The 17,593-nt window shown below is 41.6% G+C and overlaps 1 protein-coding gene across 8 annotated transcripts in view; it reads right to left on the reverse strand.

The window, feature by feature from the left end:
- Positions 1–14,841: 14,841 nt before the first annotated feature.
- The window catches only part of LOC131573242 (protein PHTF2-like), a 61,738-nt gene continuing 58,986 nt past the window's right edge, over positions 14,842–17,593 (reverse strand). For all 8 annotated transcript variants that reach the window (XM_058827002.1, XM_058826999.1, XM_058826997.1 and 5 more), the window contains one exon: positions 14,842–17,200. In XM_058827002.1, coding sequence (XP_058682985.1) covers positions 17,180–17,200 — 21 coding nt within the window. In that variant the 3' untranslated portion in view covers positions 14,842–17,179. The remainder of the gene's footprint in view (positions 17,201–17,593) is intronic.

Genomic DNA, 17,593 nt, shown 5'->3' on the forward strand with positions numbered 1-17,593 from the left:
GGGCAGAGGCTCAGCCCCACAGACAGCCAGGAGGAAGCTGAGCTGTAGCTCTGCCAGTGTGGGACAACCTAGAGAATTGCTACCAGCGCTAACAAGGAAGGTGACCAGGCCCTTCTGAGAACTGGAGCCTTCCTACCCAGGGAGTCCTGCTGAGACCAAAACTCCCAGTGCCTGTTATTGTCCTGCCTGCACTGCTTGTGCAGTCGCTGCCTGCTGCAGCCCCAGAACACATGTGCAGTGCTCAGAAAGTAACACAAAAGTGAGTAACTGTGGGTGTCACAGGTTTATAAGAATGAATTTTTCACAGTGCATCTAACTAGCAGGTAATTACTAATGTGTTTGCAAAGGTGTCATGTTGATAACTTACAGTCTCTCTTTCCAAAGTTCACATTTGCATGGCAGATCCTGTGTCCTCTTCCAAAGAGGTGATACTGCTTTTCACTGTGATGTGCATTCAGCATCTGGAGAACACAGCTCAGGGTTTGGTGTAGAGTTGTTAGAGAGAGATGTGTGTGTCTAACAGACCATGCACACAGTTTCCCTCAGAGTGCAGTTCCTGGGGGGCTCATCACAGGTCCCTTCTTTCAGGTGCCTCTGCCTGGAACCTGTCAGCACATCTGTCCCTGACCCACAGCCCACCATCCCAACACTAGCTCCTCACACTTGTTTACCTTTCCTTCTTGCAGACCTCCCAGATGATTTTATTTTTGGCTCTGGTGGTTTTTTCCCTCATAAATTGTCCCCCTGGTATTTTTTTTTCTCTTTTGAAAGAATATCAGATATTTTCAAAATCTAAGCCTGGGTCTCTCAGAAATCTGACCAGGTCATCACAGAATGTGGAAAAAATCAATACCTGGGTACTAACTTCTTCCTCTGGGGGCAAAGAAGCAGAGAAGAAAAGAAAAATCACCAATCCTATCACATGTGCAAAGAAGAAAATCTACTTCTTTGCACATGTGATAGGATTGGTGAAGAACAGAAGATGAAATGGAGCTTCCCTGCCTAAAGAGGGCACAGAAAAGAGGAGCTACACATGCATGGACAGACACACATGTTCACAAAACCACATCCCAACAGTGGCACAAGCAACCCCTGCTCAGGTTGGTTTATTTTCACCAATAAAGCCAGTGTAGGTACATTCAGGCCTGACTTTCTCTTGTACCAGGATCATTCTGGCTTTCTATCATGATACCTGAATTGTGTGTTGTTTTTCTTATGGTAATCATGACCTTGTAGTTATGTATATCAAATGATTATTCTATTCTCAAGGAAATAAAAGGTGACTTATATGAACACAATAAAGTGAGTGCGTTTAGTAAGCACTGTCTGTGCCATGCCTGAATCCCAAAATACTCTTTAACTTTCTTGGCTTTCTGGAAAATGGTTAGGGGCTGGTATAGCAGCCCAGAAGATAAGGGGATAATGTGTATGTCTCAAATAGCAATAGCTGGATAGCTGCGGAGCCAATCAATGATTGTTGGTAATAACATGCTCTGGGAAAGAACAAGATGTGTCTGGAGAAGGGGAACATACTGAGGCAGTACTTTTCTGTGATAAACATCCTTTTTCTGGCTGCTAGAGATAAGCACAACACAGTCCAGTGCAAGCATGAAATGAAGCTGAGAAGTGGACCTGAAACATAGTGGAGGATCAAGACCACCCAAGACCCCCAAAGCACTCAGACTCATATCCAAAAAGGTCTGAAAGAATGGACTGCATCATCACTAATTCACACAGAAAGAGAAGAAATGGTCTTCAGGGCAGGAAAAATTATCTGCAAAAAGGTACACCCACCAAGCCTGGGCTTCCTTCCTTTTTTTCTTTCTTTCTCATTCTCTCTTTTTTTCTTTCTCTCTTTCATTTATCTCTTCCTTTCTTTCTTCTTTTTCATTTTACCTCTTTATCCAAAGCCCACTGTCATGTGCTTATATAGTAAGTCAGGGACTAATTTACCAATTTCCATGCCAAATATGTAATTTACTAATAAAACTTCATGGTTTTGTGTACTCTGAGTTTTGTGATTCCTTTCAATCATGAGCATTTACAAATCTTGAGGGCTCCCTCTCCCTTAAGGGTGGGGCAACACAGCTGTGTAACAATGTGAATAGAACTGTTATCCCCCTAAGCCACAAAGTGACACTGGTAGAAGAGTAGGGTATTACGGTCATCAGATGTTTGCCTATTCCAGACTTAGCCCATCCAGGTTTTTTCATATCATAAGAATAAGAAGACTACCAAGCAATGACTATGGTAACAATCTACTTGTACCATTCACAGCTCACACTGACACTCCCTTGCTACTAAGTGACATAAAAGGTACCATACAAGTTTGGGGACTGGTGGCAATTTTTTATTTCTTACCTAGGTGGTACATTAATCAGTTGTGTTTGCAGCATAGGGATTTTGAGAATGGGAATTCAGAAGCACCTTTTTTTCCTAATCCCTTTTAATGACTACAACATTTTGGTTTCAGTCTAGTATTTCCTCCAAGGAAGCAAAAACCCTTTGAATTAAACTAATGTTAGTTGTCTATTACTGGATAGCACAAAGAGAGACTGAAATTAAGGACTAACAATATTCTGAAACTAGCATGACCTTAAATTACAGCAGGTTAATAAATCACTTCAAATGTAAATCTCCCTCTGCTCTCACCTTGAGATCTGAATACCTTTAATCAAGTTGCATAATAGAAATTTTGATGATCAAAGCCTGCAACTGCTGGTAGAGTGAGACTACAAGTTGGAGAGACAGCTGGGACTTAAAGTTTGTGCTGCTCAACAAAAAATGCTTTGGAAATTCAGTCTCTCAGGAACCTGTAAAACAAGAAAGTGTTGCAAAAGGTTTCAATATTTAACAAAAGCCATTGTAAAACTTTTGAAGCCCATCATGGGAACTCAGGGGGACCAAGGAGATAGGAAGGGATCAAAGAGTTTTTGGGGCAAGTCACAAGATGGATGTTCATGAGCACAACGGTGGGATGAGTTGTGGCAGCCTGTGTCCCAGCAGGGCTCTCAGGAAATGCCCTTCCCCTGGGACAAGGACAGCTGACACCAGAGCTTGGGGACCTTGCAGCATAAGCACATGGGTTGCAGGGTCAAGCCGAGACTCATAAACCTGAGAGAACCAAGGATAAATGTAAGGGTTTTGTCCTGCTAAGGAACTGAAGGGCAGCTGCAGCACCAGCATCTTAACATTGCTGTCCTGCAGTCAGCTCTTCATGGGAGTTGAGGCAAAGGTCCAGTGTCACTTGTTCTGTGGTCTTCTTTAACATCAACCCAAAACAGACCTGCATGCATCTGTTTTGTTTTGGTTTTTTTATTGCCTACATGCCAAAATTCTGCAAGTATGAGCAGGCAGAGTTCATAAACCTTCAGTCTGAAAATCTGGGAGATGAAGACAAAAGGGCAAATTGAAAACAGAAGACAACTCAGAGTGGCATTAACCTCCTTGACATGCTTCCCTCTCTGCTACAGCTGTAACCAGACTGTATCAGGCTGCTAAACTTAAAGTGTTTGTGGCTTTCTGAGAATATTCTTGTTCAAGCATTTGCTCTCTAGGATCTTCCTACTGGGGTGTGAGGCAGCATAAGGCTGTCTTGGTTTTCTCTCTGTTTATCAATATTACTGCTCACAGTCACAAAAACAGCCTCATCTTAGAGACATGATTTATGGGTGTGTATGTCCCTCCACACTTAGGAAGCTTCTAAAAGGCTGGGGCAGGGGGGGGAGGGGGGGGGTGTCAAGTTTATTTAAAGTTATTACAAGAAAAATAAGATTCTTAAAACTCTTAATCATATAAATCAAACCAAAGTCCCTGTGAAATAAAAATGAAAGCTTGGCTTCACTGGAATAAAACATAAACCTCTGATTTCAAGGTGGACAGGATTTCACATAAACCTAGAAGAGAAATGAGCTGCAATGCCCGGTTTATTTCAGTGCAGGGAAAATATCCCCAGCTGAGTACCAGACTACTTGAGTTCTTCAAGCCTTTTACGAGGAACATGAAAGCCAGAGATCTGATGCCAAATCCCCTGGTTGGCTCTCTCCAAAACGAGGGGTAATTCTTATGTACCATAGAGGATTCCAGCATGTGCTCAAAAACAAATACTTAGATTTTTTTCATCCAAAGCGAAACTGTCTGCAGGTCTGTGGTGCCCTTCTGCCCCTATGTACTCTGCAAAGCTGAGCTGGCCTGGAAACCCAGAGCACTCCACCTCAGCTTAGAAGCATGATGCACAGCAGCCTTCCCTGATTATCAGTGTAACAACTGCAAGCTGGATCATCTGCAGTCCAAATCACCCCTTCCTGGAGAAGCAAAGGCAGGCCTGCCAAGCAGCCCTTCCCTGCTGCTTTGTGCCCCAGAACAGGCAACATTAAAGACATTTTGCCCATGGTTTTGCTTCTCCAGCATTTTCTGTTTGATATGTAAACCAAGCCATATTAAATGCATGTATGTGTGTACATATTTGTATGCAGCCCACACATTTTAGCCCATTTCTTACAGCAGTCTGCACTAATAGATTGCATCCACCGCAGGTCCTCAGGTTCCTTCTGTCTCAGCAGAGGACCTGGGAAGGCAGCTCAAGGGGAGGGACTGCTGCATTTTAAACACTGCATCCCCCCTTCATGAAATGCTGATCTCAGGAGGAGGCAGAGCCTGGCTTGCAGTAGGAGAGTTATTGCCATCTGGAAGTGAGCTGCAGCACTTAGAGCATCTGTGCCTTCAAAATGCAGTTTTCAGTCCCCATCTGCAGGCAGGATGGAGCAGAGCAGCTCAGCACCCCAGCTGGGCTGAGGGCATTAGGCTGAGCTGGGCCCAGGGCTGGGGGACACTGAGGTGAGCTGGGTAAACCATGGCACTGCAGAGGAGGATGAAGAACAGACATTCTGTCCAAATGATGGCAGGGATCTGCAGATAAAACTTTGTCTACTCTTCATCACTTAATCGCCAGCCAGAGCTTTAAGGGTCTGGTCTGCACAAGTGGTTGTAAAGGGGCAGCTGCTGGGCAGTTCTGCCAGGGTCAGGGTCACCCAGGGGTAGGTGTGCAATATGTACACACACCTGCTTTTGATGAAATGACAGAACTGTGGGAACAAGCTGCAGGCAGACACATTTCTGTATGCAGCCGGGGCAGAGCAGGTACTGCGGCAGTGCCTCATGCTTAGGGGAAGCACCAAGGATGCAGAGAAGAGCAGCACAAACCCTGCAGAAACTGGGGGTGTGCATGCAGTGCTCAGGCTGCTGGCTTGGTCTGGTGACCCAAAGCAGCCCCAAACTACAGCAGCTTCCCAAGCCTCACACCAGGCTGGGATTTCATGCTGGCTGAAAAAAGACAGAAAACTACCTGCTCAGCAACAGAGAGATCAATTACATGAGCAAAACCAAATCAATTCCCAGATTTCCAGCTCGAGGAAATGGCTAAACACATGACAAATCTGGGGAGAGGGGTGTGTGCAGCTGAACTGTGAGCTCCACGGCACCTGTATGGTGGCTCACTGCTTCCTCAAACACCAACAGCCATCAAGCTCCTGCTTGCTAAGTTGATGCCCAAACCCTAAGGCAGTAAAATCCTAAAGGCAAATTTTCCTTAGTCCCCACACTGGAAAGCGAAGATTAAGAGCAACATGTTGAGCTTCAGCCCAAGGCAAAAGAAAAGAAAACTTAATCAATGCTTTCAGGTGAGATACTCTTCTCTTTAGCTGAGGAAGCATGAGGAAGGTTTTGATTAAAGTCCACCTTCCATCCCTTTCCCATTTTAGGAGCTTTCACCATTATCTAAGCACTCTCCTTCTTCACCTTCTCACAGACAGCTTGCTAATATAGGCAATGCTACTCAAATTTGTCAAAAGTAACTTAAAATCCCATCAACATCAGAAAATTGTAAAGTGTAATATTAACCCCTAAGTCCAGCAAGTCAAGAACTGCACTTCCACTAATTTCTAATGAAAATTACTCTGTAGTAAGTTTGGCTTCATTTTCTGTTGTTACATAGTCCTCTAATTAATACATTTTTACAACTGAAGTAATGAATTTTTCTATATTATATCTGTCTAATAATATATCTCCCAAGAAAAATGAGATTCATCATTATTTTAAAACACTGGCTTTATGGGGTTTTTATTTCATTTATGAGATCTGCACAGATAAATCAAAAAAACCTCACTAGTTTCCATCACCCTCCCAGAATGGGATTAATTTGCCATAACAAAAATGGATGGGAGCTTCAGAAGTGCTCACTCCAAATATGCTCACAGTGACTAATACCATGAATATGAAAAATTATCTTAACCGATATCTAGGTTGCAGATAGATCTTGGCAGAAAGGAAGACAGAGGAAATGAATGTAATCACTGCAAAATATGTAAAAATGACGGAGAGAGGAAAGTCTAGACAATGTGAGATGATTGCCATGCTCTCCAGCTTGGAATGCGAAGCCTGTCTTCTGATTGTTCTGAGGTTTAAACTGTCGAACACACACTGCTCTTCAAACCCATATGGGCAAGCAATTTGCCATATGTTTTAGAACATGGCACAAGTACCCAGAGATGCACTACTCCTAATGCTGCAAATAGAAAAAAGCGAGAAATGCCACCCCTGTCTCTCTGATACATTAACAAGGGAGTGGAGTGCTCCAGGATTCTTTCCAAAAAAATACCAACCCTCTATACGGTAACTTTTCTTTCTCCATGCTCATACCCATGTGAGCTTGCCCTGGCTCCCAGAGCCCTGGCACCAAAGAATTGATCTGGGGCTCTGGGTTGATGTTAAATTGTCAGCAGTTTGTCCAGGCAGCTAAAAGGGCCAACTGCATCCTGGAGTGCATCAATCACAGGATTACTGGCCAGTCAAGGGAAGTGATTGTCCTGCTCCACATTGCCCTGGTATGCACTTGGTGCAGTGCTGGGCACCTCAGTGTGAGGAGGATATAGAGCTATTAGAGAGCATCCCAAAGAAAGTGACTAAGGTGATGAAATCTGTTGAGGACAAAATTTACAAGGATTGGCTGAAGTCACTTGGCTTGTTCAGTATAGAGAAGGGAAGGCTAATAAGTGATATCAGGGCAGTATAAAAATTCTTCAAGGGGGGAGAAGAGAGCTGCTGATCTCTTTTCTCTGGTAACCAGTGACAGGACAATGGAATAAAGCTGCATCAGGAGAAGTTTAGATAAGACATTAGAAAAAGGTTTTTCATAGAGAGGTTGGTCATCACTGGAACAGGCTCCTGGAGCAAGCAGTGATGGCACCAACCCCATAGGAGTTCAAAGAGCATCTGAATGATGCTCTCAGTCATATGGTTCAGTTTTGTCTTGAAAGAAGCAGGGAATTGGACTTGATGATTACGGGGTCCCTGCCAACTTGAAATATTCTAAGATTCCAAACCATCCAGGTCCAGCAGCGCACTGTAGCCACCTTAATCTTGTATGGAGAAAAGACCCAGGGACAACTGTCTCCATGTCCTTCCAGCCCCTCTGAAGCACAGGAAGGGCAACAGGGGCAACAGGACTCCAAGGAAACCACATGTGTTCCATTCGCCTTGACATCTTCCCTCTCCTATCCTTCGGCCTACCTACACCATGAAGAGGTTACATGGGAAAAAACTGTGCTTTTATGAAACCTTACTCCCAGTTTCTATCATTATTCTAAAGATCAGCATTCCAGGCACTCAGCCTTTAATTAATGAGACAATGCCATATTTCTGTAGGGAAGACGTGTTCTCCTCAAGATCCCAGCTGGTGATTCTTGGTCTTCTCCTAAGTCTTTCTTCTACCCCCATGCACACACTGCTCTCCTTCTTCATGTCTCAGTGATCCATTTGTCTGCTCCTCCCAACCACATCACACATGAGCAGAACACCACTCCATCATGGAACCAATATCTCCTGTTATTTAAAGATATAATATTAAAATAAACAGTCAGCTAATGATGGCTCATTTAGAAGAGAGTGTGCAAAATTCCTAAATATATTGAAAAAAGAGCTCTTATCATTGAATGGAGCATCTAAACAGCCTTTACAACCTCATATACTTACCAGTGTTACATGCTGCTGATACACCATTCACCTGAACAGATGTCAAACGTCAGGGCAGGCTGTGGACACTTGCACATAGGATATCTCTTTTGAGTCTGATTCTATTGATGCTGGTTTTAACTACTTACAGTTTTAGGATACTAAACTAAACACAGTGTTTTCTTGTAGCCTAACAGTCAGCAATTTACTTCTGCTTAAGCCTGACATCTTAAGCCAAAAAGGTAGGACTTCAGTTTACCTTCAAATAAAAATTTGCAACCTGATTTCAATACTAAGATATCTTCCCTCTGCCATATCAATTAAAAACCAGATAATCCTGCTGTTGGTATTAAATAAAGTATATTAGTAAGCACATACATAATAAACATAGGAATATTCTTAGAATAATAATAAGAAGAAATGGTGCTCAAGGCTGATAATCTGTGGCTGCCCCAGTCAGAGGAGCATCTGTTAGGGCTGATCCTCACAATTCTATCCCAAAGGCTCAGAAATGTTTTCTTAAATAATAACTGCATTTAAGAAGGAGCACTGCAGGGAATTAACAGTCCTGCTGTCTTGCTTGGGTTTTGGTTCTTGCTTTTGGTTTTGTCTTCTGATACAACAAAAGCCTTTGTATTTTTAGAACACAGAACTGCATATGCAAGGAAATCTGTGGCTGAAATAGGCCCCTTGTGAAGAGAGAGCCTCCATTCTCTTTGTAGCTGGCCCTTAAGCACTGTAATACCGTCATGAGGCACTCCTAAGCCTTCTCTGCTCCAGGGAGCAGACCTAGCTGCTTTAATCTTTCCCCATAGGGCAGGTGTAGATGGTGGCTTGATCCTCTCCAGCCTGTCTGAATCTCCATCTAAGGTCAGTAGATCTTCTTCAACCACTACCCAAGGTACCTAACATATACAAGGCACCAACCTAATCTTCTGTGGGACCCCCACTAATCCTCATGGATTAATTTAAATGAATTTAAATGTTATCTTCAAAGATTAATAAATCTATCTTGCCTTTTATTTCAAGTGGCTCAGTTGAGAGAATTAGAAAGAAACAAAATATGAAGGTAGAGGCAAAAGCTGCTCCACTAGTCCCAGTAGTGCCTTCCTTGGCTGTCCATTATTAAGCCAACACAAAGAACATTTCCAGGAATACCATTATGCTGCTGGATAGAGAAAAATGCTTCTGATTAGCATGTACTCAATATGCTTGGAAAATTAGTTCTCCTTCAGAGAATTCCAGCAACAAGTGAAACATCTGTTGTTTCCTCCAAGTTATAATAATTATTTTACAATTACTCTTTTGCATACTTTGAATTTCTAATATTTTTTATTTTTATCTAGAAAGCCAGGATTTGTGGTGCAATTGGAATTCACAATGTGCACATGTGTGTAGGAAAGAAGAACAGGGAATAATGGCAGTCCCTAACTGCAGCGTTATGTCACCCCAAGGCTAAAATTGTTGGCCATCTATATTATTTGCATTCACTGTATTAATTCCCCTCTGTGGGGAATTAATTCCCTCTACACAATGGGAATTAATCCCATTTCAATGAATTCTATGGTTCCTATTTATTCCAAGGTTGATGGCAGTGATCCCTATTGTTTATAGCCACACAATATGCTTTCTGCAGCCAAAAATCCAGCTTCCACCCCCTTCCCGCAGCACATTGCTTGTGCAGCTGTGGCAGTTCCAACGCTCGGGGTATAAACAACTGAAATAAATGGTGTTAAAAGAAAACCCTAAGTGAGTTGGAGTAGCAACAGCATGGCAGCAGAAATGTGCAGAGGCACTTGGGAGAGGCCAGAATTGCTTCAGCCAGTTTCACAAGTGGTGAAAACAGGTCATAGCACAGGCAAAAAAGAGCTGTGAAGTCAGACGCCTGGACACCACAGAAGTCTAAAGACCAGTAATATTCACATCTACAACACTAGAGATAGACTCACCTCATTACATTCAGTGCAGTTTATCTGCTATCAAGAGCTATTGCTTCAAAAGGTGATGCACAAAGGAGAGGGGAGAAATGCAGGTTAAATATGGTGCTTTGCTTTTCCTGCTGTGTTTGCCTGCACAATGACAGCACAAGTGCCACAGGCAATGGCTTGTTACAGAAACAGGGCTTCAGCATCTGCCTCCGAGAGTCATTGTAAGTTATTTCTGTCATCCACATAGGCTGGATGAATAAATAACTCACCAAATACACTTAGGAGCAGTCTAACAGCCCGGGTTTAAAAAAGATTGGAACCAGAACATCTTGCTGAAGGACAGGGGTAAAATAACAGTGGTTCCCCCTCTGCAAGCCAGAGATTTTTTTGTGCTATTTTTATTGACCCTGCAAACATTTTCAGGCCAGCCAGCAAAGGCCTTTGAGGAGTATCTTTGACTCAGCTGCAAATCTACAGCCTGAAGATAACACAGGAGACATATGGCAAAGCCTTGTCTCTGTCAGCCCTACTCCCTTTGAGGAGAGAGTACCCTTGATTCCAGCTGCTGGGAGGACACACATCACAGGGACTGCTCTGCCAGAGATCTTGGCCGAGCAGGGAGGGCTCTCTGCTTCTAGATGGGTTTTACACCTCAATGGCATCACACCTTTCCACCTGGCAGCAGCATTGCCATGAGGGATTTCCAAGGCAACAGGCAAAGAACAAAAGCGTGACCCCTGCAACTCTACCAAAACAGGAACAGCATTTCCCCATGTGTGAGGTCAAGGTCAGAGCAGATCTTACCCATCCTTCAAGTTACTCATTTCAGTAATAAAGACACAGATCTCTCCAGGTACACCTGTGTGTCACCCTGCTACAGGCTGTGCCTGCACAGTGCTGCCTGCAGGCTGCAGAACTGCAGCTGTACAGATGTGGGCAGCTCACCAGCTGCTGCACCACAGCGAGGGAGAGCTCTGAGTGCTGGGGCAAGACCACGGAACTCATGTCTGGAAATCTTGTCTAAGAGAAAACAAATAAAATTTAAAAAGAAAAGAGGAAAACAAATGTCGTCCTTTCCAGTGGCAGTTGAATGAATTACACAGCTGCAAACACTGTTAAAGTTTCACTACAAACAATACAGTAAAGCTGGATTATCTGCCCTAATGTACGTGGCTTGAAGTTTTGCATCTGATTCTAAATTATCACACACTTTTTCTTTTACATTCAAGAGAGAAATATCCCAGAGGATCACTAAAATGAGGGTCAAAGATCAACTGAATGAATTCCCCTCTAAAGGTAAATGTGACTTTTTAATGACTGCCAAGGAAGCCCTGGGTCAATTTGGCATATCAAATTTAGACATCTCAGGACAAAGAACCCTACACAAAGTGGAAGAACACAGCCCTGGGTACAGTAAGCAGAGCATGCAGAGTGTTGGAGAGTGACTTTTCATTGAGGTCAAACCTTTATCCCTAGGTTGCTTGTCTTTCACCTCAATCAGCACTATTGCAGAGATGGTTTAATGAAATAATGGAGTGCTCCAAACAACTATTTCACCAGAATTCACTGGTTTAGTGCCAACTTCCACTTAGGTTCCATTTGTTTAACTGCAATTTTCAATTAGTCAAGTAATTCACTTCCCATTTATTTACATGCATGAGACAGAGCAAAAGCAAAAGATTTCATTTGATTCATAATCATACCCAGAGACTCAGGCTTGGATTGTGAAATGGGCAGAAAGCAGCCAGCTAATTCCTGACAAATTTCATTACCAATAAGGTCATGCTTAAGAAGTGAGAAGTTGGTGAGTGTTTCAGAATGCAAGCATGCCTAAACATAAAGTATTGTCATTCTTAAGCAAAAGACTGAATAAACTAAATTAGTAAGAAATGGAGTATTTTTGTGAGCTTGTCCCTAACGTGCATGTGATTTTCTTTCCTTGAAACGACTAATCAAACATAGGGGAAAAGAAGAAATAAAATAGACAAATCTTTCTGCAGCACAACCTTATTTTCTACTCTGGATTGTGCATTTATACAAGCTTGCATCAGAAAAATTTAATCTGACCAGCCATCAGTGATGTTTATCAGAAGTGCTTGTGTCCATACTGAATGTTGTAGCTTCATCTCTGAAGAGCCAGAAAGGAAATCTCTCTTGATTTCTCTCTCCAAAGAATTCTGTTACTGACAGCAGGAGATGTGGCATTGCTCACAGCCCAGAGAACTGACTTATCACAAAACCAAATCTGCAGCAACTTCAGATTTCTGAAAGTTTGTTTAAGGATGCCAAAATGTCCACTCAAGTGTAAAATTATTAGAGTGGGAAGAAATAGGGAAGAAATAAGTAAAAATACAAACCTTTAAAAAATATTTTATCTTATTTTGTAACACTTTTGGAGAGTTAGTTGTAACATCTTGAGGTATATATTGACTCTCAAGCACTTAATCTAAACTAATCTGAAGTAATGCTCTACAGATATTTTACACTTGCATAATTAAGACATTCCATAAGGACTTACATGCACCAAAGGTACCTGGGGGAAGCTCTACAATGGCAGCCTGACAGACAGTCCAGATGGCACCAACCAGACGGGTTTCTTTCCCCTTTCCCATTTATTCCCAGAGTCACACTGCAAACTTTCCCTGATGAAACCAAGATGGGACTTAGAATGTGACCTGAATGTCTACATTAACATCCAATTAAAATCCAAGGTCTTACATACCTGCTTATGGTTAAAACTCTGGTGTGTCTTTGGCATGACAGCACTAAAACAAGATCTGCTGAGGCCTCTTTGCCAGCAAGCCCAGCCTGCCTTAAATGTGACATAACACCAGCTGAAGCGCTGCCCAGCTGCCCAAGAGTCCTGGCTGCTGCCACAGCAGCCGTGTGCTCCAACGCCAGCCCCAAGCAGAGCCCACTGCAAGGCACTGCTCCTGGGCTAGAGAAGCAGATCAACTCCTGGCACAGCAGGCTGGCAAATTCTCCTTCAGATGAACCTCCCCTGTATCAAAGTGAGTACCTGAGCAATATTCCACAGCATCCTCCAGAATAATGTAGTTGTCCATGCATATTAAACTGCACAGGATGTAGCATTTGAGGATCAAAATGACCAAAGAGGACAGACACCTGGTGGCAGAAGCTGATCAGCTTTGAGACGCAAGACATGGGGATTCTCTACACTTAGAACCAATCCCTCCACATGCTTTAGCCTCCCCCAGGATGATTTGGGCAAGCTGCAGTGATCTACAGCTAAAGGTTGACAAAGCCTTCAGCCAAGTAACAAGAGACAAGACTTGCAGCTGCAGCCTCCTCTGATTTCTGCTATTGTCCCTAAACTCTCCATTACAAGTCCTGTCCTGTCCCAGTCCTATTCATGGGAAGTAGCAGCACACTGTCGGGAAGATCTTGGGGTCCCTTTCCTATTGAAAAGGTTTCACATGAAGGCCCTTCTCAAGGCTGCCCATGTTTCTAGAGAATGTACATGACGTACCAGACTCCAACAGTGACTGGCTGCTTGAGATAGTAAGGAGGAAACCTTATCTCCACCAAGTCCCAGGCAATGCTGGGCTCTGGGGTTATATTTCATAATGCAGATATCCAACTCTGACAGTAGAATTGTCACCAGAAGTGGGTCATCAGTTCCAGGTATCAGAGGTATCACACTCCCTTTCTTTCCCAAATTATCCCTCCTGCAAACTGGCCATGGACATTTCCCCCTTCCCGAGACAGCTGTTGGGCTGCTGTCACCAGTGGGGTCAATTTGCTCAGTCAGGAAGGCAATAGGCAAAAGAAGCAGATAAAATGAGCAGAGCTGACAGGTATTACCACAAACACATCTATCAGCCCAGTCAGGAACACTGGCAATGCAGGTATCTCCTGCTGTTTGTGGTCAGACACTCCCCAAGGCCCAGCAGAATTACCAAGATCACCTTCTGTCTGAACAGGGACTTCAAAGGACATATGCAGGCTCTGTCCATCCAATGACAAGATGATGGTGATTTTTAGGAAAAGGAAGTGTCAGCAAAGCAGGATTCCAACAACTCAACCGAGACTCACTACTTTTCCTAAGACTGACAAGGTACAAAACCAGTAGTCATGAGGAAAGCCACAGTAAAGTGGTGAACTGTGTGAAGACTGTTGTGGGCTTTTTTTTAACAAAACAAACAACATGGGTACCTTCTCAAGATGAAGATGACTGCTTTCCCCATTGGAAAAGATGACTTTTGTCAGCTGCTATTTATTACTAAAAGATTTGCTTCCCCAACTCCTGTACCAGTAGATATATTCTGTGAAGTCATGCAATAAAAATATGATTGCTTTATGGACTGAGAACAAAGAATCACAAACTCTCCTTCAAAGTCTTCTTTCACATTGCTCTTACACTGAAGGAAATTCACTACTGCCAAACTCATAACAGAAGTCTACCCAAGGAGGCAGCAGTGGGCAGATCCACCAACAACCTTTTTCCTCCTTTCCCCACAACAGACAATTGGATGCCTTGGAGTTTGAAGCATCCAGTAAAGACAACAGCAGCAGCCCATTACCACCACCTGTAAAAAGATCATTTTCTCTACCGTTTTCTGCTGGATGCCAAAGATGGACCTTTGAAATCTGAACCAGTCATATCCTTAAGCATTACCTGGAATGAAATAAGCTTGCAATCCAGAGAAGTTTTTGGAAGTTACTACATTTGGTAGCTACCCAAAGGGTTTTAAATGTCCTATTCCTAGAAGATAACATGGAGAACTAATCAAATCATTAAATTATCTTTCTGCATTTCCCCTATACTTCAGCTTGGGTTGTTCTACATGATATTCCATGTGCAGGTTTCTTTCCCAAATGTGCTTTAATTTAAATAGAATATATGGATTTAAATCAAAACAGGCAGACACAGAAATATGCTGGATGTTACTAAAAGATATAGCTCACTGCATTTTTTTTTCTTTTTTTCCATCAACCATAGAAAGCTTTATTCCAAGCCTGATAACACTTTCAGTTACAAAACACGTGGCAAAAAATAACAGTTAACACGCAAGACCTGCCATATTTCTACTTGCCTCTATTCTTATACTGGACTTCCCACATTGAGGGATGGAGAATAAACCTCTCTTATTTTTAACATAATGAATATACCTAAGGGTAGCAAATAAATGTTTTTATTATTTTCAATTTCATTTCACAAATGTTTTACTTTCCCCAAGCCGCCATTTGTTAGTGCAACAAACCACACAGTGCTAGTTGCTGAGGTATATATGGTTAAACTAATTTCACCTTCAACCCAAACTGCAGTGTTTTCTCTCACCTTTTATTTTTTAAAGTAATGAAAGCCATATAGTCACTATTTCACATTTCTAAAAATAATTCCACTCTAGAGTAAAGAATGGTTTTGTAATAATGACAGGCTGCAAAAAGCAACAGCCTTATCCTCTATCACCCATAGAACTCCTGCTGTTCTTTTTTTTTTTTTAATATATTTTGTGCAAAATTAAGTTCTGTGTAGGTCTGTACCATAATTTGGAAAAAACTGTGTATAAAATGTACTTAATTTTTAAAAACAATCCCAAAGTCAAACAACAGAGAAAGGAGAAACAGATCAGAGGCAGCTGAAGTTTTCACATGAGAAACTAAATATAGTATGTTCTTAAAGCTCCAGTAATACATTCTTCCAAAATCCAGAATGCACTTTGGTCATTATTAAACATTAGTACAGAGGCAAATAAAATACAAAATGCTTGTTTGTGTTGCTTTATATATAAAAATATTTTTATACCACATAAGTTTAAGATTCAATACTTCCAATCTTTCAAGATTCTGAAGATTAGCAAACATAGGGCAATATCCAGACTCTTGTCAACAATTACTTGTTGTTTTTCAGTATGAAGCCAGTATTTTAGAAACATAAAATGTAAGAATACTTGTGCCTGGTGGTATTAATACTCCCAAAATAATGTGTAGAAGGAAAGTTTGTTAGAAGTTACTTAATTCCACAGGGATGGACACATTTTTGTCACACGGAAGAACCACGAGTCAATATGACAGGTCCTTGTGGGAGGCAGAGGGAGAGGTGTTGGAAACCCCAGCAGAAAGCACATGGGAATGACACCTGCTGGGGAGGAATGGGAGTTATTTTAAAACACAAACCTCCCAAGCACCAGGCTTTGTAGCTCTGCTGCTCACCAGAGCAACTTGTTCTTTGTGTTTAATTGTTCTTAAACTTCAATGTGGTATGAATGGCATATACTATAGTGTACAAGAGGAGAGCATCTATCTATCTTTTGCTCAGTCATTCAAAGCATTCCTTTCACCAGTAAATAATTTGCTTGTTTAAATATTCAACTTCAACATATAATACATACTGCTCCATAGTTCACCATAATATATCCCAATTAATATACATTTATATGTATAAAGTTTCTCATTAAAAGTAACAATAAAAAGTGCGCATGCACAGTCAGAGCTGCACAGAACAGCTCAGTATTTCAAATAAATACAATATTTAGTTTTTATCAAAATATCATACAGCATGGTAACCATTTACAATTATTGCTCTAATAAGTGTGTTATCAAAGAACACTTGTTGACTTCTTATATAATACCTTTTTAATATCCCAGGATATTTAAACTGCAGCCTATATGAGTTTAGATCCTGGAATTACTCAAAGTATTAGAAATTCCCACCTGTTTCTAATAGTAATAGAAAACATTTTTGCTACCTGTCCTACTGTATCGTCAGTACTTCATTTTCTGAGTATGTCTCACTTTTCTATTGCAACCAAGCATCTACTGACAGTGTCCTCATAAATGACTGGTGCAAATTAAATATTCTAAACAATTTTACCAGACTATCAAAAATCAAATTACTTCCATATAGTGTTACTGGTAACTAAAAATGTTCAGCATTGGCTTAGCTTTAACAGATAGAGCAATTTAGTGTAATCGAATTTCAGGATTTCAAACTCTCAGACACACAGTTTTTGACCTTTCCTAAATCTGACCCTTTCAAAAACTAAGCAAGTAATTTGAAAATAAAACATAAATGTCAACTAAAACAAACATAAATCAGTGAGAAGATGAAATAAATACAAAGATTGCACAAGACAGATGTAAACACTTCCGTTTTCCAAATTAATTCCTTGAAGAGGTTGTAGCTTCTGAAATACAGATTCAGTGGCTGCTGTGAGGCAGTTTTGTCCATCAATAAGCTTTTCTTTAACACTGTGTTATTTCATCTTCTTTCTATACCGTCAAGATTTGATCTTCCAGAGCTGAAAAAATTAGAGCAGTACATCAACTTATTTCTCAAATAATTTCTACCAGAACTGCAATACCACCATGTTTGGTTTTTTTTACTGCATTTCCTACATATTCTAATGACACACAAAATACATTTGTCATTCATTTACTTCTAACAAGAAAAAGATAGTAGATGTAAGCAAACTTAAAAGGCTAATAAAGGGCTTTGTGACAACTACAAGCTTGTGCCTCATAACCTGAATCTTGAAATAGTTTCCAAAGTTTGCAGTTCAGGGTGGGCCAGAGAGAAGGATCTAAGGGAACAGTCCTTCAGCAGTGACAAACCATCACTGCAGGACTGCTCACAGCAATCCCATTTCAACTGCAATAGTCACTGCAGTGCAAGACAAGGACAGCCTGCTCTG

The sequence above is a fragment of the Poecile atricapillus genome, chromosome Z (genome assembly GCF_030490865.1).
Source record: "Poecile atricapillus isolate bPoeAtr1 chromosome Z, bPoeAtr1.hap1, whole genome shotgun sequence".
Taxonomy (NCBI): domain Eukaryota; kingdom Metazoa; phylum Chordata; class Aves; order Passeriformes; family Paridae; genus Poecile; species Poecile atricapillus.